The following is a 22020-nucleotide window of genomic DNA, read 5'->3' as shown; positions in this document are numbered from 1 at the left end:
ATGGATGTTGCTGCAAAGAAACATACTCTGAAACAAGGATGCCTCACACACATCTTCGACACAGCGGCACAGAAGATCTACACAATCTGCACAGTTTCAATGTGGACACCCAAGATTAGTGTCAACAATTCGGTATCTAACTAAATGTCTCACCTTCTGTTCCTGAGATATGATGTTAACATTATGATGTCACAGTGAAGTTTACCTTTTGGATTTCAATGTCAGTATTTCATGATGTTATTCTACTACACATTTGTGTGAAATTTTGTCACAGTTAGCCTATGAATTTATATGGGCAAAAAGGTGTTTAGTGAGGTCATTGTGACTTTGACCTTTGATCACCAAAATCTAATCAGTTCATTGTTGAGTCCAAGTGGATGTTTGTGCCAAAATTGAGGAAATTCCTTTAAGACTTTCTTGAGACGTCGCATTCACGAGATATGACAAGACCCAAGGTCACAGTGATCTTGACCTTTGACCACCAAAATCTAATCAGTTCATCTTTGCATCCAAATGGACATTTGTGCTAAATTTAAAGTAACCCCCTTAAGGTGTTCTTGAGATATCATATTCATGAGAGCGGGACTGTCAGACAGACAACCTGAAAATATCATGCCTCCAGCCAGAGCTGTCAGTGGTGCTGAGACATAAATTCACATGAAGGTTATAACATGGAAACACTGAATGCAGAAAAAAAGATTATGTAGTATTAAAAACATTATTTATTTAGCATCATATTTTGCATCTGCTTTTTTATCATCTTCCATACAAAATGTTCTAATGCCAACAGTTTTGAACAAACATTTCCTCAAGAGGCAATCTCATGTTTGCAGTGCAGTATGCCTGAGGGGGAACACAAAAACAGACACACTGGATTTATACTTTTTAGGAGGTAGTATGTTTGCACATGTGTAACAACAGATCTCCCACACTAAAGGCAAAAGTAAAATTACCTGACCACGTGAATTAACTGCCAAATGGTCAGGCGCATTTCAGTACCAATACAAGTCTCTTTATCTTTCCACCTCTTGCACTCTTACACTGGAAATCCTGGGACAGCTTTGGTTCAACGTCCCTGTTAATATGAAAATCAGTATGCAAATCTGTAAGTCCCTGCGTTCTGCAGTCATAAAATTTTCACCTGTGCCATGACAAGACTTTCAAACATTCAGTGCACACATGCAGAAAATAAGATATAATTTGCAAACAGATTTTCATAGCGCTTATCATATTTACATACAGCAGATAGGACAGCTGCCCACTATGGCTTCAGTCATGACAGCAACAAATAGAGCCACTATTAGACGCTTAATGCAGGAGACAGGACTTACTTATCCTTAATATGCAAAAAGAGTGGTGGTACTTTGCACGTGATGGTGTCAAATACTCGACTGTCCTTACGGAGCGATTGGCTCCGAGGTGCTCGCAATGAAACACCAGCTCCCATGTCTGATGCATACGTATCATGTTTCCAGCAGAACAAAAGTCTGTCCCCATCAGACATGTGAAACTTGAGATTAAAGTTTCTCTGCTCACCATGGCGACTCGTGGAGCGGCTCATGCTCTTGCACCGTTCCTGGCCTTGCCACGTTGGCTGCCAGTGGAAACTTGAGCCTGCTCTGAGTCTTATCTGACATCATCTTCACTGATGATGTGACACGCAGCCTTTGCATTTTCTCTCTGTGCGTCTGAGGCAGCAGTGTTTGTAGTCTCTGGGCTAGCTGCCGTGCCAGCCATATTGACATTATTTTAGACAGTAGTCTGGGCCAGCAGTGCCACCGGAATTTACCAGTTTTTATCCATCTTCTCATCCCTCCAAGTTCCTGTATTAAACCCCTGAAATCCTGCGGTAAACAGTACCGAGGGACACCTCTGAAGGCCTTTGGGATGTCCCTGCTGTGGCAAAGGCCCTGGAAGTAAACAAGTGCCACTCCTTGACATTTGCCCTCCTGCAGTGCCCCCTCTAGGCAGGCCAGAGCAGCTGTAAACACTGGCGTTATCACTGAGGAAGGTTCCCTCTGGGTGTACAAGTCTTTATCATCACGTATTTTATAATCTTTTTTTCCTGCAGCTTTGTCTTTTTTCCATTTTCCCAATCTTCTTCCATTTAAATTCAAATCCTCTTCTGTCATGTTCTCATGTCTCACCTCTGCTTTGCTGTAATCCTCCTCTTTTCTCTCAGTCTTACCCATGTTTGCCCTCTCCTCCCTCCACTTCTCATACATCTTTCTGGCGTCAGGACTCCAAACAATCAGCACTCTTCCTTGTGCCTTACGCACAGCTTCCCACTGCCCGTACAGCCAGGGGAGTGGACCCAGATCTGCCACTCCAGTCCCAGCCTTTGCTTGTGAGGTTTGAGCCCATAAAGCCATGTGCACCGCAGCACTTAGCTCCCCCTGCAGGATCGAGGCTAATGCACACACGGCAGACACGTGGGCTGACTGCTCCGATGAGCACACCAGCAACACTGGCTCCTGGATACAGAGCAAACCTGGAGATAAAGGAAAAGATAGGGGAGGAAGAAGAGATTGTGTATTATTTGTTGGCTGAATTTCAATTCTTCCTTTGAAGGAATGCTTCCACTATCCCCTGTGTCCTCATATGAGGACATCACATTTTGGGTTTCTTTGACCTTATACTTCATTCTACTTGACTTCTTAGGTAGACTTACACAATTTGTGCCGTATAATCCATGCCTCATTTATCCAGTCGTATTCTCAGTGCTTCCCAAACAGACAGACCTTTCAGATGGGGAAATGCTCTCTTCAAAGCCAGACTCCATTGACAAAAACAATGATTTTACCTCGCTAAGCATGGCAGCTGCTGGTCTACCACTGCATCGATCAGTTAGTGTGTGCAATTGTGTGACTTGGGTAAATCAGAAAAGAACCCTTTAAAACACCAAGGCTACATGATAACACAAACAAAATGCCGATCTAGGCAGCGGTAGACCAGCAGCTCCTGTGATCAGATTACTGTGACACTGATAAAATTGTGATGAACTTACTGATATAACTACTGTTTTTGTTAAGGGAGTCTGGCTTTGATAAGATGATGTTAGGTAAGTTTCATTTTAAGTTTAGTTCCCTGTCTGTTTGGGAATTACTGAACACTGGACAAATGAGGCTTGGATTATACTGCACGAGCTGTGTAAGAGTTTGTGAACAGATGTTTTTAAATATAGCTTTGCTTTTATTAAACGCGGTTGCCTATAACTTCAGTTCATCTAGAACAGTGGTTCCCAACTGGTCCGTCCATGGGGTCCAGATTTCTCCTTAGTCATTAGTTCCAGGTCCACACAGTTTAATATATTCAGCGTCATACTTGCGTTTGGCCATGTCGTCGAGCTAGTTTGCTGTCTCTGTTAAGTAGCTGTCCATTATTCACTCACTCTACAGCAGATAACTTGACACATTCTTGAGTCACTTCCGGTCTATTCAGAACGGAACTGCGACCCACCAGTTGGGAACCAGTGATCTAAAATTTTCTCTATTTTTGGATTCTTCGGTCACCGGAGGCATGCAAGAAAAACAAAGTTTCTACACAAATTCAGTTTAACACACGGGGAGTAACTGATACACAAATGGTCATTTGGGGGACAAAGTATACTTCTAAGATTGTAAATGCACCACAGTTGCCAATCAAGGACACAAAATGAGGCAATATAGCAGCAGATTTTAAACAATTTGAAATCAAGAGATGGATACATGCGACCACTCAAAGACACAGAGGCAGCTGAACCAACCTGCAGCTCCATTCTTGGTGAGATGGTGGATGAAAACTCCCAGTAACACAACAATAACCACAAACACTAAAGCTGCCACAGCATACATCCCCCATCGATTGTGCGTGTCTGCAGAAAACCAAAAAATTTGTTTATTTTCTTTGCAGGAGTTGTGTGTGCATTAATGTACTCGTTAACTGATGAGAGCAAGTGTATGTATCTTGAGTAGACTCACAGTCTGGGCACAGAATTCTCCTACCACGAAGAGCAGGATCCGATTGCCACACCTGCGGAGAAGAAGGAAAGAGTAAGGAGAGAAAGAAAGGTAACGCATCATGTCCAGAGACGTCCTTTTCGGGCATGCACTTTACCTGCACACACGGCTTCTCGGCAAGAAAGCTTGTGAGAGGCACATTTATCCTCAGCTCAGTCATATTCCCTCCCTGTAAAATGAAGTTGAAGAGTCAAATATTCACTCATGTCTTTGCTCTCTTTACCTCTTTCTCTCTCACAAACGTGCGTATGCTCACCATTATCAATGAGTGGACCTGCCCCATGGGTGTACATCCACTGTTAGTAAGGACGCACAGTTGAGCTGAGAACTTTGCAGGAACATTAGAGGTGAGATACAAAAAGACACTCTGCCTGCCTGGTCCAATATACACCTCCCATGAAGACATATCTGTGAAGGACAAGAGAGGCAGTCAAGAGATGGACACACTGAGATGCTTCAAAGCTATAGGAAGATTCTTTTTATACTATTTGACTCACCAGGCTGGAAGGGACAAGAGATATCATGACTGCCTGGTAGAGAAAACTGCAAAAAATGAACACAAATAAATCAGTTTCCTGCTAAGATGTAAACAACTGGACAGCACATTTGGATAATTCTCACCTGCACACACATCTGAGGGTGTTTGTCCACTGCAGATGTGTCATATATCTGTGGGCATTTGAGAACACTGTATTAATTTCAGTAATTTCAGATTAATTTCAATCCATCACCGATACCACCAGCAGTTCTGCCAAACGTACCAGGTTTGTTCCATCGTCCTCGTCCTGCAGTGTGGAGTTGAGCACAGGTATGCAGAGGTGTTCGTTTTGCCTCCAGCAGAGGGAGGCAGAGACGTTCAGGTTGCTGGCAGGACACTCCGAGCTCCACTTCAAACTTGACTCATACAGTGTGACTTCAGAGGAGGGCCACACATCTCTGAAATCTGTTGAGACAATGTGGACGCAGAGGGTTACAACTCTGTGACAACGAGGTGCCTGGCTGTGCCAAGAACCACCGGTATTCAAATATGCTCAGAATGTCTCCCTCAATATATTAACTAAAAATAATATTCTGCTAAAAAGTGTGGATGACCTCCGACCCTTCGGCAGGTTGACCCATGGCTATGGCCTCGGACTCTACCAACATAAAATTACAGAATACTGTATCAGTAAACACAATCAAACTGACATATAAATGTATGAATGCACTTTTATATCCCAGTAGTTTTATAGTTTACTAATAGTTTACTAATGCCTATACACTTTATTGCCAAGAGTTAGATAACAGGATGATTGCCACTCCCGTATCTGCTCAGTAAAAATGAAGCTACAGCCAGGTGGTTAGCTTAGCAACTGGAAACAGGGTAAACATTTAGCGTGGCTCTGTGTGACAGTTCTACATAACCTTTTTTTGACCCTGAACAGTGACAGAGCCATGTGTGCTGTTTCCCCCAGTTCTCTGTGCTAAGCTTGCATAACTGACTTTTGGCTGTAGCCTAATATTTACCATACAAATACAAGATATTCTTTACCTTCCAACTCTCGGTGGGAAAACAAGTATGCCTGTTTCCCAAATTATCGAACTGCCCTTTTCAAGTTAAGCTGCAAACGTAAAAAGTTGCAGCAGAATACCTGATTAGCAACTTGTCATTTCAGAAACAATATAATTATTTCTGTGGAAGTAGTTCCACTGAAGGGAAAGTGAAAGTTAAAAGCGAAAGTGAAATGTAAGAGGAAGCTTACACCTACTGCTAGCTCACCTAGCACCACTGAGCTAGCTAACGTTGGGTCCATGTCATTGGTCCAACATCCCATTAGTCCAACGGTCCGCGGTGCTGAATGGCTCCCGGTGGGCGTATTTCTACCTTGATGGTGCGCCGCGACCGGCTCTGGGTCAGCTGGGAAAGGCTTGAGGCGGAGCAGGCTCACAGCTTATTTGTTTGTCACTTTCTTTTTCATTTTAACCCACACCATGATCTTTTCCTGACCCTAACCAAGTGGTTTTTGTGCCTAAACTTAACCAGACCTTAACCACGGGGCATCATGATGATTTCGGAACAACGGGACTTCGGAACAATGGGTTTAATATGGTCGGAACAATGGGATGTCGGACCAATGGGATGTCGGACCAATGGGCTGTCGGACCAATGGGCTGTCGGACCAATAGGATGTCGGACCAATGGGCAGTTCCCCTAACGTTACAGCTAAGTCGAGGAGGATGCAATTAATGTTTATATCTTGCACTGTTAACAAGCACAAGCCTCTCCTTCTTGAGTAGATGCACACTTCTACTGCTAGCTCACCTAGCACCACTGAGTTAGCTAACGTTACAGCTAAGCCGAGGAGGATGCGATTAATGTTTACATCTTGCGCTGTTAATGAGCACGAGCCTCTCCTCCTTGAGTAGATGCACACTTCCTTCTGCACTATGATGCAGCTGGCGGGTGTAGTTTGATAGACAGAAAATAGTTCCTACATGAAACTGCTCACAACAAGGTCTGTGGATTATCTTCAGTAACCAGATCATAATTTCTGTAAAGAGACATTGCTGTTGAGTTTTTCAAATTCATTTTTTCTCTCTCTTTTTTTGGCACTTTGACATCTCTACGGCTGATATCTCCAACACTCGGCAACTCACACCAAAACAATTTAGATCAGTGGTGTCAAACTCATTTTAGTTCAGGGGCCACATGCAGCCCAGTTTGATCCCAAGTGGGCCGGACCACTGAAACCACTGCATAATCACCTGTAAATATCAACCCCTTCAAAGTTTTCTTTCATTCTGAAAACGTCCATGCATTTACCAGACAAATACGAAAGAAAAATGATGAGCAAATGTCTCAGTTTTTCTACATTCGGTCAGTCTACTACAGACTTTCATAACGTGACTTTTTTTCATAATTTTCCACTAAAGTAGAAGCTATTGAAGAAGCAGGTTAAGTCATCCCCTGTCTTACAATCTGAAGTTTTTCTCAGTGCCTCAGCAGCAGGGCTCCACTAATACTGTTTTAAGACAGAAGTCTGATACGATAGGTCACATATCGCCCCAATTCTCACCTCCCTCCACTGAGATCCTCATGCCTACCCTCACTAGCCGTCCCTAGATCAAGGCTGGTAACTAAAGGGGGCCGGGCTTTTGTCATCGAGGCCCCGAGGCTCTGGAATTCTCTGTCTGAGACTAGGCTGGCTAGCACATTACCCATTTTTAAATCATTGCTTATAACATATCTTTATTGGAAAGCTTTACCATCTAATGCCTGATTTTTGTGATTTGTAACTTTTTTGTTTTTTTTCCTTGATATTGTTGTGTTGTCTTATTTCTATGCACTGTGTGAAGCACTTCGCACCAAAGTCTACAATGGTAAAAATATGGGTTTCTCAAGAAAAAGGTTGGGAACCATTGATCTAGAGGGCCCTGTCCCTTGAACTCCTCTATAAAAAAAATTGCACATGAAGTTGACTAAAGATTTGAATACAAACAACAGCCTCATTAGTTAAACAACCAAACTAGAAGGCGAAAAGAAAGCAAACTTTTTTTTAATTAAAGCATGATAGTATTTATTTGTGGCTGCTGTGTCGCATTACATTGTATACTGAAGGTGTCTCTATTTACCCAGCGTTAACCACAAGAGCTTCTTTGCTTCTCGTGTGTGTAGCTGCTGCATACAGCTAAATAATATCTTTATCAGTCAGAAAAGTGGTTGCTCCAACTTTTGGGGTGAACTGTCCCTTGAAATCAACACTAGCGAGTGAATCTGTGCCAATAATTAATTCAAATTTGACCTCATCTTGCTGGTCTCGTCCTGGTAACACTTGCAAAATGACAGCAATAAGAAAACAGACTAAGGTTTGTGCACTAGTTCACAGTACACAACCAGAAAGACATACAGTAACCTCTCTGACCATCAGTGCAGCTGTTATCCCCTCAAAGCTAGAAAAAAACGGCTAAATGTGTCACATTTAAAATGCTATTGATTTAAGGCGTAGGTTACCGCAGTAAAGGCCACTCCCTGATCGTTTACAGTATTTTCCTGTAACGCCTCAAACATGGAACGCCCTTGATTCCAACATTAGGAGATGTGGCCTGTAACTTTATCAGGCCCGTCTGCAGGAATGGTTTAATTTACCACACTGCAGAATCCTACATTAGATGAGATATGATTTTAAACACCTCTAAGTTAGTGAAATGTTAGAAATAGACACAGAAAGAAATGACATTAAGAGTCGTGATCTGTAACAAGATCTGAAGCTAGCCTTGCGAAAGACTAATTTTAGAACGTGAGACACCACCCAACAGATGAAGGGGAATACCCCTGCTCTTTACTTCTGAATCATGCAATTATAAACCGATGTTAAAATTACAAAAATTTCCCAACAAGATGTTTTTATTTTCAGTCTGACTCTGACATGAATCATCCGTCACACTCACCTGTGAGGCTCTGAAACGGGCACTTTTTGTGTCGGCGGGAATCTGTGCGGGTGTAGTATACCTGTCAATGCAGACAATACGTGCACAGGCATGAAAAAGAAACCGATTAAACAATAATCATTTTGCCTGTGTCAAGGAAATGATATGAAGCTGAAAGTACCTGCACACACACGCAGGGCAGCAGGTAAGGGATGTCAAGAACAGCTGATCGAGACTGAGACGGATCGATCTGAGAAGAACATACAAATATGTTACTGAGAAAATTGAATTACTGAAACATCTATAACTACTACAACAAACTCATTTAACAGATTCCCATAAACAACACAAATTCTTTGAAAAGGAGTAGGAGGAAGTATCAACCTATTTATTCCACCCCTTTCCCCGACTCATCAATTAATTCATAACCTTTATCTCATATAAGTTACATATGAATAAGACTACAGCTGAGGAAACAACAGTGGAGGAACTGAAACTTTTGATCACAGTAGTCACTCTTTTGACTCTTACACACACTGGTCTCACTTGTATAGTAAATTATAATCACAATAGTGAAAATAGATTATTGCCGATTTTTCTGAAGACCCCGTGAAACTTCCTCCAGGATCGCTGTGGATCCCTGGTTAAGAACCCCTGGTTTTGCGTAACTCGTGAACCACTTAAGTTACAGTTTACATCCATGTTTGTCCAGACTCATATGTAACCATGACAGCAGACAATGTTTCAAATAAAACAATGATGTTTCACACACATTTTGGAGCTGACAGCACAGAAAATCTATATAATCAGCACTTTCAAGAGTATCATCAATTAAGTATCCGACCAAACGTCTCCCCTTCTGTTCTTGAGATATGACGTTGAATAATGGCCAGGAAAGTGTTTTTGGAGATGATGTCAAAGTGAAGTTAAACTTTGACCGTTTGTATATATAAATGTCATCACATCATCATTTTATCCTGTTACACATGTGTGTGAAATGCTGCCATATTTGCATGCCAAGCATTTTTTGTGAGGTGACGGTGACCTTTGGTGACCAAATTCTGATTTATCTTTAAGTCCAAGTGGGCGTCTGTGCTACATTTGAGGAAATCCCCTCAAGCTTTTCTTGAGATATTGCGTCCATATCACGAGAATGGGATGGACGTGCGGACAACCCATGGCTATCGCTGGCAAGGAGGTGTTAAAAAATAAAAAAATGAGAGTGCACATATGCAGATAAATGTGCCTGTGATACTTACAGTAATCCGGGGGGAAGGTGCTCCGCAGTTCCATGCAGTTCTTTGGTAACACCATCTGGCGTGGACTTTGTCTCCAGGCTCCACAGTGACAGAGATGGATTTAGACGACTGGTTCACAGACAGATCAAAGTCTGGTATAGGATCTAAGTCACACACAAAAAAAAAAACAAACAAAAAAAACAGAGGATATAATCATCACCGCTCACAGATCAAAACATACAGATGGGTGATGCGCTGAGGGAGAAACTTACAATAAGAACAGAAAAAATAAACATAATAGAGAACAAATTGCAGCACAACAGAGGATGAAGTCAGTTAAGGTGTCAAATCAATCGTACATCAACTTCAAGAGGTCTTCAGCAGCGACTTAAATTTTCCATAGTCTGAGCAGTGTTTATTTGAATAGGCAAGCTGTTCCAGAGTTAAGGGACAGCCACCGCAAAGGCTCGGTCACCATTGTTTCTGTGTCTAGTTCTAGGAACATCTGGGAGCATCTGATTAATCAACCTTGGTGCTCTAAGTGGAGTATGAGGATAAAAAAATCTGCCATATAATGCTGCATTTATACTTCGGCGTTCGATGTCGTAGCTACGGCATAGCCTGACATGCACCTCCCCAGAAATGTAAACACGTCGCAGCGATGCAGACCTCCCTCAGTGGAAACGAAGCTTTTATTTACTTTTATTTCACAGATAAGAAACAATAAATTGTAAAGACAATAAAGCCTCCACAAAATGGCATTTTAAGTCTTGTGTGTGATTTATCTTGGCTTCACATGGGTAGAGGAAATCTCCTCTCATCGCTAGGCTAATTTATACAATGTAGCTATAATGGCATAGGCTGGCGCTAATATCGTTAGCATGTTGTATTTGTTTGTAAAACGTGTTTAGTATAAGACAGTTGTTTCATCAGTGAATCTTGTGAGCTGTAATGGTGCCAGATTATGAACCGTTACCTTTGTTAAATATTGCTGTTGTCCCTGGTTTTATATGAGAAGAGGAAAAGGTCGCTAGCTGCTAGGCTAATTTTTGCAATGTAAAATGCCATAGGCTGGCGCTAATAACGTTAGCATGTTGTATTTGTTTGTAAAACGTGTTTAGTATAAGATAGTTGTTTCGTCTGTGAATCTTGTGAGTTGTAATAGAGCACAATTATGTACCGTTACCTTTGTTAAATGTTGTTGTGTCCCTGGTTTTATATGAGAAGAGGAAAAGGTCGCTAGCTGCTAGGCCAAGTTATGCAATGTAAAATGCCATAGGCTTGTGCTAATAACGTTAGCATGTTGTATTTGTGGGGAAAATGTGTCCAGATAAAGACAAGTGCTTTGTCTGTCAATGCTGAGAGTGATAGTGAAGCCGACTTGTGTGCTTGTGTTTGAAATTGTCTCTATTAAGCCATGTTTAATGTGTGTTTAATGTGTGTTTTGGTGTGTTTTGAATCAACTAAACTTTACAGCACTTCACAGAGACCAACTAGTGTTTTGGAGGTGTAACTGCAGAGTGACACAGACACAAAATTGCACGAGTCCGTGCTTAGGCTAACGTACGGCGTAGGGTCTGCCACACGAGTGCAAATCCTGCTGGAGGCTGCAGTCAAATAATCTCTTAATTATTTTATTGATAAATCAGTTAGTTGTTTGGAAAAAGGTGAAAATGTGTTGTGCTTGAAACCATTTTGCTAATGGAAGTATGTGTAAAAAGTCTTCCCTTAGAAAACACCTCAAATAAAGCAGAGATTCAATGTCCAGTTGCTTTTTTTTTTGTCAAATATCGTAGATAAGCAAATGTACACAATATGATAACCTTCAACTTATACATCACGTTATACTCTGAAACCACTCTAATGCTGCAACCCTACAAAACCAAGTTATTCTGATACATTTCCACCCTAAATACAGAGCAACAATGTCCCCATGCGCAGGGCACGAGGGGTCACTGAATGTTTTGAGAAGTATGGAAATTAGGTGGAAAGAATCAGGAAGCAAAAGGTAGATCAACTGTAGCAAAGAGGAAAAAACAAACCAAAGAGGTGAAGCACGAGGTCAGATGGCAGCAATCCTACATACACTATACCTGGTACTGTGTAACTGACGCTGCAGCTCGATGATGTAGTGATGTAGGACACAGAAACAACGTGGTTTGCTTCAGTCTTGATACAATCGTGTACCAGCTCCCACTGACGAGATAAAAAAAAAACACTATTAGATTTCTCTTCATTAAACCATCTTCAGTGTGTTTGAGGGAAAATTCATCTTACCGCAGCAAAAGTAGTGTTGCTGTGTGGTTCTGCGACACCCCTGTCACACTTGACTCGATTTTCACTGCGTTTTTTTTCAATGCCACACTAAGAAAGAGAGAATATAGGAGGAGAAATCTTCTTTAACTACTATGAACTGCAGGCTCATGATGACATTTTGCATGTATGCAGTCTGGGGCAGTTCCAAAGAGAAAATTCAAACCTTTTGCTGTTTCCTTTGTTTCAAAGTAGGCCAAATTACATCTTTAGATTTTGAGAGGATTTCAATCTTCAGGCATTTAGAGAAGTCTGAAAGAAAGCATTGAGACATACGTTTGTCAGACATGCAGCAACGACAGCGTTAGAGTTGATGAAATGTGGACAAAATGGACTTTGCAGCTATGGTTCGACTCCTTACCCTCAGCCTTCATCCAAACACGGACAGTGACACATTCAGAGTAAATCATCGTAGAGTCCTGGGGCAGGACTGGGGTCAGTTTCACAGGACAGTCTCCCTCAACATAATCTGCACAGACAAGAGAAGAGCATCAGTGACACTTACGACTCTTACTTATGATGCTAGGAGAATCATTGTGGTGAGATCAATAACAAAACTTACCATTTTGATTTGCCATCTAAAGTACAGAAAAGACAAAGACAACATAAGTTTAGGATATCAAGCATTCACAAAACTGCACATGCATTTGCACATTTACATCCATACGTCACTTTAAATAAAAAAACGAAGTTCAGTTAGGGTTCTGGATGCATATTGTACTTTTAACTCCACTACAATTATTTTTCTGACTTTACAAAGTAAGATTTTTGCACACAAACCATATGAAAATATCTGAAATGTCAGAGAATAACTGTAGTTTGGGAAATGGCATGTAAAGAGCTTGAGTACATACTTGCAGTCGTTTGGTGCTTTATCTAAGTCAATTTTCTGAAGAAAATGTCATTGTTAGTGATAAATATTTGAACAATTTAAAGCTAGTAGCAAGCAAGAAAGCTATCATGAAGAACTTGGGTGAAGAAACACCACCGACGAAACAGCAATGGCTGACAACTGTGGAAGAAATCTTTTAAATGGAGAAGCTGACTCACATACTGAAACTACAAGAAGCTCGACGAGAAAGAAAACAGGAAAAATTGACTCTATACAAGACTCAGAAAGACAGCACTGGACTGGAATAATGATCAATAGGTATACCAATCTTTAAGGCTGTAAAATGTGTGTTTACCAAGGCAGTTTTTGTTTCCTTAGCTCTTGTTATTTGCCAATTATTTTATTATTCTGTTGTAACTGACATGTCAATGCCATAAAAAATGTTTTAATAAAGATTTAAGTGACAGTCAGTGCCTTAGTTTAGTGTATTTGATTTATTAGGGGATATTGTGCAATGACACTAATCATTTACAAGAAATGGAAACAGGGTTGCATCAGACTTCCATCTATAGTCCTGCACATTACAAGTAGACGCAATAAATAAGAATAAAACTCAAGGTTCAATGCAGACAACAGTAAATCCACGTGCCTAATATAATAGAGGCAGTATGTACACACTGCATGGTACAAAATACAATATAGAATGCACAATTACTAGGTTATAAAATGACCAGATTGCATGCAGGGACATTCATGGCTCCTGCTCCTCAAATATAAGGACCTGCTGCTTTTATTTTATTTTATGCATTGAGTGCTGTTACTTTAAATGCTTGATTGCATTATCCAGATTGTATTGAGCAACACAGATTGAGTAACATCTTCAATGCAGGACTTTTGCAGCGTGGCATTAATACTTTAACTGAAGCAAACTGGACTGAATGCTTCCTGCAGCAGTGTTTGGATGTAATAATTTTAATAAAATATTAAAAACATTCACAGAGATTTCTCCCCTGTGTTGAACTCACCTGACATATTGTGGTGCATTCCAGCAGCCGCGCACACACCACGATGGCGATGAATGCCAGCGCGGCGCCAAAACGCATTTTAAACATCTACAGCACCTGCAACACCTGTAACACGGGATGTGTTCGCATTATAAAAGTCAGCATTGTGTCCTCTCATGAAGCCGTAGCTCCTCCGCTAGTCCATGAAGTTAGTTTCTGCTGTTAGAGAGTTCAAACCTGTCCAACATGTAGCCCGTGTTGAGCCGCTGTGTGTTGGAGCGCACTCCCTGAGGAAGCGCACACATGAACGTCGTCCTGTCAGCCACTCCGAGCTGCCTGCTTGTTTTGTCTGTCTCTGTGACTAAACCCTCGGGGGCGTTTGTTAGAAAAACATTTTGCATGAATGATCACGGCCCCCTCAGCTCCGCCTCCCAGACAGCGGGAGAAGAAAGGCCAGCTTTGACAGCCAGCCCAGTTTCATCTCCCTGAGGCCTTAACAGTAAATAATACTCCCACAGGAACGCGGTGCTCGTAAACCTGGTGGGTTTATACTAATGAAGAATGACACCTCCTCACCCAACATTGTTTGTACCAGCTGTCAGGAAGTGATGCTAAAGGGCACCAAAGGTCTCTCTTTGATAGTCATTCTCTCACAACTGTTTCCAATAATACTACAATTTCACCTTGACACCTCCCACCTTCACTCATTCATACAGTGTCTATAAAAAGTCATCACCACTCCTGAGAGTTGTCATGTTTTTTTTAACAATGAATCAGTAGATTTCAGGCGTATTTTTGATACTACAACAGAAAAATACCCTTTTAGTGAGAGTGAAAACATATCTATTGTGTGAAGCTTGTGTGCAGTGGCGCCCCCAAGGAGGGACCAGGGGGGCAGGACCCTTTCTGACAATTGAAGATCAACATCATTGTCTTTAAAGCCCAGTCCAGACCAAAGATTCGTGATGAGACAAGTTGTAACAGGCAACTACTTGCAATGCGCCGTTCTTTAACGGTCTAAAAACCTGCCCATTCACATCAATGCAAGATGAGACAGTGTATCATCTCTGTGCAACAACTCTCTGTACCTGTGCTTAAAGGCTCAGGTACACCAAACCAACTTCAGAGATCTACCAGCGACGAAGGCCCCCTGCTGCGTCACATCACGTTGCTGTATCTCGTCCAAAAAGTTGCACATGAACACACCAAGCTAACGGCCAACAAGCATGTATGTTCTGCATACATGCTGCGTGAGATGATATCCTCCTCCACAATGTCTGTGATTGTCATAATAAAAGGGAAACTGGAAGAAGGTCTTGATGCTAGTTAGCCAGTTAGCACATTAACAACACCATTTAATGTTGGAGGAACAGAGCATACTTAATGTGAGCCAGTGAACAATAACACAGACCATCAGGGAACGTTTCTGCTTAAGAGCTCAGTGGCTGAAGAAAAATAATCTTGCCTCATAAAGTTTGTTTTGGTCTCAGTCCCTCTTCACTTTAGCTTTTTGTTTACTTTCCTCATTTCCGTGTCTCTTCTGGTGCGCTGAGCTGCCAATCAGAGTGATTTCATTCACCGACCGGCTACACTTTGCTTACGCTGATTCAAGATGTTGAATCGACAAAAAAAAAAGCCAACAGAGGGCGACGAGGGCAGCAGACACTTACCGAGGACCAAACTTTGACCAACAGCGACCATCGGCTTGGTGTGTCAGGGTCTTAGGAGGCTGTGGTGTGCACATTTTTAAGCTAACAGGAAGGCAGTGGTTTCTGGTGAAACGACACCACCTAAGACATCCATTGGTACCGACCATGTCGGCATAACTTGTTGGGAAGGGGGAAAAATAATACAAATTTAAGCTAAATTTTGGCGAGGGAACAACTGGCAATGCCATTTTAAAAGGGGTCCCTTAAACATCTGTAAATGTCAATGGGTTCTATGAGCCTTATATGCCTACAAGTCTCCCCTAAATCTGAGAAGGCTTGTAAATATTTTGTTCATTATGCTGTGTTCGCACTCCTGCTGACAACACAACAGCATACACAGCTGCATTATAGCTGAGTCACAGTTGAAGTTTTGCTCAAGTGTTTGTTTATCTAGTTACGTGATCACGGGCTTGTGTGCGTTGGCTACTTGCCACATAGCACCTCCACTGTACATCACCTAAAGTTTGTATTTGGTCACACAAATATCCGTTCTTTTAATCAATGTCTGAGCCCCATTTTGACATCACATTTCGCCGGCCCATTGCATCTGCATGTGCATTGCAATGCACATTAAGTTAGACTAACATCAGCCCACTGTGAAAAAGTTGAGCCAGCTCAACTTTGGTTTGTAGCGTGCCCCCGTCGGCAGCATCAATTGTTGGGCATCATTTTGCAGCCTCATGTCACTGGCTCCCATTGAAAATGAATTGTAGCCATTTGCAGTGTCGCTCCTAATGTGAACACTGCATTACAGTCAATGAACAAGTCAATGAATAGATACATCAGACATTAAAACAAGATACACTGCCTAAAAATGTAGGGAACCACAATTTAGATCTTGATGAACGAATTATTCAAGTTGAAAATATTTACTGATGTACATTGTGTAATTCATTCATGACTTAACAACAGCCAGTGGAAACCAAAATCATCAACCCACTGAGGGCTGGATTCAAAATCACACCGAAAATCAGAGTAAAACATTGATGCAGCTTGCCTGAATTTTATCATGGCAATTCATAATGTGACTCAGTAGTGTGTAAGGCCCCTGCGTGTCTGTGTGCACTCCTGACATCGTCTGGACATGCTCCTGATGAGTTGGTGGATGGAGTCCTGGGGGATCTCCTCCCAGACCTGGATCAGGGCATCACTGAGCTCCTGGTCTGTGGCGGTCTCTGGCGGTCCTTGGCGGCGTCAAATGCACCCATACATAACACCTCATAGGTGCTGAATTGGGTTTAGGTCAGAGGAATGAGAGGGTCAGTCAGTGGCATCAATGCCTTCGTCATACAGGAACTGCCTACACATCACAGCCACATGAGGCCGGGCATTGTCCTGCACCAGGAGGACCCCAGGGCCCACTGCACCAGCGTAAGGTCTGACAATTACTCTGAGGTTTTCATCCTGGTACCTAACAGCAGTCAGAGTACCGTTGGCTATGACATAGAGGTCTGTGTGACCCTCCAAGGATATGCCTCCCCAGACCATCTCTGACAAACAGCCAAACAGGTCATGCTGGATGATGTTACAGGCAGCATATTGTTCACTGCGGCGTCTCCGCCTGTCATGTGTGCTCAGTGTGAACCTGCTCTCATCTGTGATACCAACTGTCTGTGGCCACCACATGTAAAACCATTTCCTTTTTGGGGGTTGTCTTGCTTTTGCCTCTCCACTGCACCTGTTGTCACTTTCATTTGCACCAAAGCAGCTGAAACTGATTCACAATCACTTGTGCTTCCTAAATGGACAGATTGATATCCCTGAAGTTTAACGGACTTGGTGTAATACTGTGACGATTACGTGTTCCTCTAATTTTTGTGAGCAGTGTAGCTGTGGAACTCAAAATATCCGGCTGTTAAGGCCTTTGCACACCGAGTCTGTTTTTTGGTGCAAAATTGATGCACTTCTAAAAATGATATCAAAATCTTTTAGAGAGTTGTTTCACCAAGAATCAGTGAAGAAAATTTGGCAGCAGAGAGGAACAGGTCGCACAGTATCCTTTCATTACTCAGATAGACTACCTTTAACAATTCAGATAGTGATATTCAGGTGAATAATGATGACGAGGAGAACCGTGTTGAGACAGGGAGGGAGGACAGCTCCGCCCCTTTAGCTGCTGTGCCAAATGCAAGACATGGGGAGAGAGTGGTGACAGCCAGATAGGTAACTCAAGTGGAGAGAAGCAAGGGAAGAAATGTGTCTTTTCATTTTGTCAAAAGCTTTTGGTCTGCACATCAGATAAGTAGTAACAATAACTGTGAAATAGGAACCCAAAATACATCAGCATGTGATCCCATAACTCTTCATATTAACACTGACAGCAACAGCAGTAGAATTTCTGAAATTCAGTTATGGCTCTTGGTTTTGGTGTGCCACCCCAGATTTCCAGTGGCTTCATCTGGTCAACCCTATGAAAATTTCCAGGGGAGCTACTGCTTGTGTGTAGATGAACTGGAAAGCCCAAACAATGACTTTAATTAAGGTGTGCAAATCCTAGTGTTTGACAGAAAGGGTGTTGTTTATTTATTCTCAACATTTGGGGGGACACACATAAAGCTCGGGAGGTCTGCGGATCCTTCAACAACAAATTTTAGCAGCAAGCGTCTGACCAGAAGATGCAAGTGGATCTAAAGAGGAAACTTGTCATTCACCTCGATCCGGCCAGACATGGTTCTACTACCCAGGAGAACAAAAACCATCTTAGTAGTCGAACTCACTGTGCCCTGGGAGGACAGGCTAGCCACCTGTTACCAACTGAAGAAAGCAGAGTACCAGGATCTGATTGATGAAGCTCTCGACAAAGGATGGCACGCAACCATTTTCCCATCGACGTTGGCTGCTGCCGGTTCCTAGCAACATTGATGCCCTGTTTCCTCCAGAGGGTCAACCTGGAGCCCAAACATCTGAAGAAAGCCACCAGTGAGATAGCCTTGGCAGCTGAGACCAGCTCAAGATGGTTGTGGTTGATGAGAGCCCACAGTTGGAACCCTTCTGCCGGTGAAGGCTAATCGGTCTTCAACTGCCCCACTCAGGCGAGACGTACAGGCTAAGGGCCGAAACACTTCTGACTCTGAGATACCTATTGATGATGCAGAAGGGTTTGCTTGTAGCAAAGCATCTTTGATGTTTACTTCACCTTATGCGTCAGACACTTCATTTCCTGCATTCTGGTGAATTTTCTTCCACCAATTTGTGCCTTTTCTGCATCAGTTTATGGGAGAAATGTCACAGTACTTCCTGCTACAACCCTAGTTGCTTCATTTTCCTTGCATTTTATGGCAGATTGCATCTGTTGCTTTTGAGGTTGTTACTGGAGGCATCATTGCATCTATGAGTTGCATTCTTTATATTTGCATCTACGCATTTGTGTGGAATTATCTACTTGTACTTGCCTTGTCAGCCAATAAAGATACATAACATGAGCGCATAAAAGACTGCGCTGGTTTAGATTCATTAGCTGCTGTGGTATGACCTACATTATCTGATCCGTGAGGTCTTATAACCACACTGAACACACACAGATAGCCCATGCATTATCGTGTGTTTACAGAGAGGATTCAGCATGTTGGTAGATACAGTTGAAACGGAAAGATAAAACAGGGCTTTGGTAGAAAAAAAACAGGTTTCCAAAACACCATAAGGTCATAGGCTCCCATGTTAAAAGCATTGTGTCGAAACCACTGACTGATGCTTATCAGTTGTTTCCACTCGCAGAGCGCCGCTCAGGGCAGGAAACACAGCGTCTCAGAGGGGTGTCATTTTGGCTGCAATTCTGAAGACAAGATGTTGTGGTGAGCGGGTTGTTCTAGTTGGGGTGGGGGATCTTGGCTTTGCTCGGAAAGAATGATAAAACTTTGGGGAGAGGAAATTCACGTCAGTTGTCATCACACTCAGATGAGCTCACACAGCAACCGATTGTATAAACAGTCAGACCTGAAAATGCATTCATACAGCACACAAGGTTTGGCACCCTCTGCAGAAACAAAAAAACTTAGACAAAAAAAAATCTAGGCACATTAATCGTGCCTTTGTGTTTTTGTTAGTTGCTCAACCAGTGGAACCAGTTTTCCTTATGGTATATAGACTCACTTTCTCACTTCACACTGGTTCAACCAGTAGTACAGTGTACAGAAGAGACCAGTGTACAGTAAGTCCAGAAACCATGAAGTATTGCACAAGGTTAAGAAACCTGCAGAACCGATGTGAAGGACACTACATTAACTGTCAGGCATGTTATAGTCTTCTTCCTTGTAGCGCTTCTCATGGCTTTATTTCACCTGAACGAAAACAACGAATCAGAGCCGAGGAGTCTCTAACCCAGCTGTCAGTCACTGCTCGTGAACTGCAGTCAAACTAGGCAGTGCTGATCAAATACAAATCAAGATTCTGTTACGCCCCAGAAGTTTTCAGAAACATATTTCAGTGTACTGTTTAGCTGTAAAATGAGAATGTTTGTGACCCGCCATTTTGGACACAACTGAGCCTAAAAGGCGGAGTAAACTTTCATATTTAACAGCTAAACACTCATAAACTATGTTTCTGAAAACTTTGGGATTCCTGACACCATAAGGGCAAGTCTTGAAGGTGTATAGTGGCCTACGTACTCAAGTCCTCCTTCCATTCCCTGTTGCTTTTAATGGTATTTGCTAGAATCCACTGTGGATCACAGAAAACAACCAATCAGAGCAGAGAATTTTCTAACGCAGCAACTAGGCAGCACTGATCAAATATGAATCACGATTCTGTTCCTGCACTGTCTATTACTTCCTGGACGTCTCCCTGACTCTAGAAAATGCCGTTAGAAGCAAAAGCAGTGGGAAGAGGAAGCTGAATTTTTTCACTGACTATAGAGACGGAGACAAGCAGCCGAAATGAGTTTCCTCCTTGGAGTGGCTGGGCTCAGCCTTGGAGATAAGGTAAGGAGCTCAGACATCCGTAGGGAGCTTGGAGTAGAGCCGCTGCTTCTTCGTTTCTAAACAGGTCAGTTGAGGTGGTTCGGGCATCTGATCAGGATGCCTCCTTGGCGCCTCCGGTTAGAGGTGTTCCGGACACGTCCCACTGATAGCAGGCCCTGCGGCAGACCCAGCACATGCTGGAGGGATTACATATCTGATCTGGCCTGGGAACGCCTTGGGGTCCTCTAGGAGAAGCTGGAAAGCATTGCTGGGGAGAGGAACATCTGGGATGTTTTGCTTGGCCTGCTGCCTCCGCGACCCGGCCCCAGATAAGAGGATGAAAATGAATGGATGGATGGATATAGACACAGAGCACATTTAAGTCCCACCTCACTGGACTCTCCATTGTCTTTATACTGTGTGACGGTGCCTCCTTATAAGTTGTCAAACCGAAAAATTAGCCTTTTCAACATTAAGACGTGACAATAGCAGGAAGCACAGGAACACTGTGGGATCCCGACACTCAGTATACCTAACATTACATGTGCAGTAAGCATTCCGCTAATTTGGCCAGACAAACTGTAGAGGTAGATGCTAACTAAGCTATGCATGGCTTAATTTTGATCTTTGTTTGATTAAATTACGATTTTATCTGATGTTTCGATCAAATAGTATAGTATTTCACTTCAATGGGATCATTTCAATGGGATCATTTCAATTTCAATTTTATCTATAAAGCCCAATATCACAAATCACAATTTCAGAGGGCTTTAAAGCATACGACATCCCTCCGTCCTTTGGACCCTCACAGCGGATAAGGGAAAAACTCTCCCAAAAAAACCCTTTAATGGGTAAAAGATAAGCAAGGTAAGGAGAGCGGACACTAAGGGCCCGTCCCAATATCCCCCCTTAGCCCTACCCCTTGGCCCTACCCCTAGATCTGCACGTTCCCGCGAGGGGTAGGGGTGTCCCAATTCCTTCTTGCGTGTAGGGGTAGGGGGCATAACGAGGGGTAGTGGGTATGAAACTAGCCCTTCAGAGCGAGGGATTTCAGATGCTGAATTGCCAGTGAGGGGTAGACGTCGCCATGGCTACCGAGCAAGAGATGGGGAAAAAAGTTCATATATGTACGTATAATTTAGCAAATAAAACATGAAACTTTTGTAAAAACATTTTCGAATAACTGTATTTGTGTAGAGAATTGTATAACAATTTTTTATTGCTATTCACGATGTCTAGATTGGAGTTAACAGAAAGCTAGCCAGCTAGCTAATGTTACCGTTGTCAGGTTGCTTGTTAGCGAGCTAGCTAGCTCGCACTATCTGGCGTCTATCATCTGTCCTGTTCTGCAAAATTGTCGAATTTTTGACATTACGATTACACGCCAGTGTTTGTAATGTTAGCTGTTAGCTAGCAGAAGTCCCCTGTCGTACATATAATTTCATCGTCTGTCGTTCATCAAACGAAGCATGATGAATACAGCAAACGCAATCGGTACGATGAACTCAACTGGAGAATCCATTGTAGATGCTGGTTGGAAATGTCCATGGCTCACGGCTTCCTATTTAAAATAGTTACGTATGTGTGAATGTAACTGACGCGGTGACATAGTGAGTGGTGTCCC

General features: G+C 42.6%; 1 protein-coding gene across 1 annotated transcript; it reads right to left on the bottom strand.

Annotated features, from left to right (window-relative positions):
- Positions 1–704: 704 nt before the first annotated feature.
- LOC117258322 (uncharacterized) lies at positions 705–14047 on the bottom strand. The gene is made up of 17 exons (XM_033629115.2): positions 13814–14047; positions 12519–12534; positions 12318–12425; positions 12123–12208; positions 11921–12007; positions 11737–11839; positions 9665–9807; positions 8587–8655; positions 8427–8487; positions 4760–4941; positions 4620–4667; positions 4496–4541; positions 4255–4406; positions 4096–4167; positions 3960–4011; positions 3746–3853; positions 705–2491 (listed from the first exon to the last, which is right to left on the bottom strand). Exons 1-17 carry the CDS (start codon positions 13898–13900, stop codon positions 1533–1535), a joined length of 2379 nt encoding a protein of 792 aa, XP_033485006.2. The 5' UTR covers positions 13901–14047; the 3' UTR covers positions 705–1532.
- Between the last annotated feature and the right edge of the window lie 7973 nt (positions 14048–22020).

Source organism: Epinephelus lanceolatus, chromosome 8 (assembly GCF_041903045.1).
Source record: "Epinephelus lanceolatus isolate andai-2023 chromosome 8, ASM4190304v1, whole genome shotgun sequence".
NCBI classification, from domain to species: domain Eukaryota; kingdom Metazoa; phylum Chordata; class Actinopteri; order Perciformes; family Serranidae; genus Epinephelus; species Epinephelus lanceolatus.
This window is presented reverse-complemented; position numbering and strand designations above follow the sequence as displayed.

Bases quoted from the DNA above. Each gene is read 5' to 3' on its own strand.
- LOC117258322 (XM_033629115.2), bottom strand. From the start codon at position 13,900: ATGTTTAAAATGCGTTTTGGCGCCGCGCTGGCATTCATCGCCATCGTG. The intron at 4,542-4,619 runs GTGAGAATTATC...CATTTTTTGCAG, and splicing joins ACCCTCAGATGTGTGTGCAG to TTTTCTCTACCAGGCAGTCA. The intron at 2,492-3,745 runs GTTGGTTCAGCT...CTTTATCTCCAG, and splicing joins CACCAAGAATGGAGCTGCAG to GTTTGCTCTGTATCCAGGAG.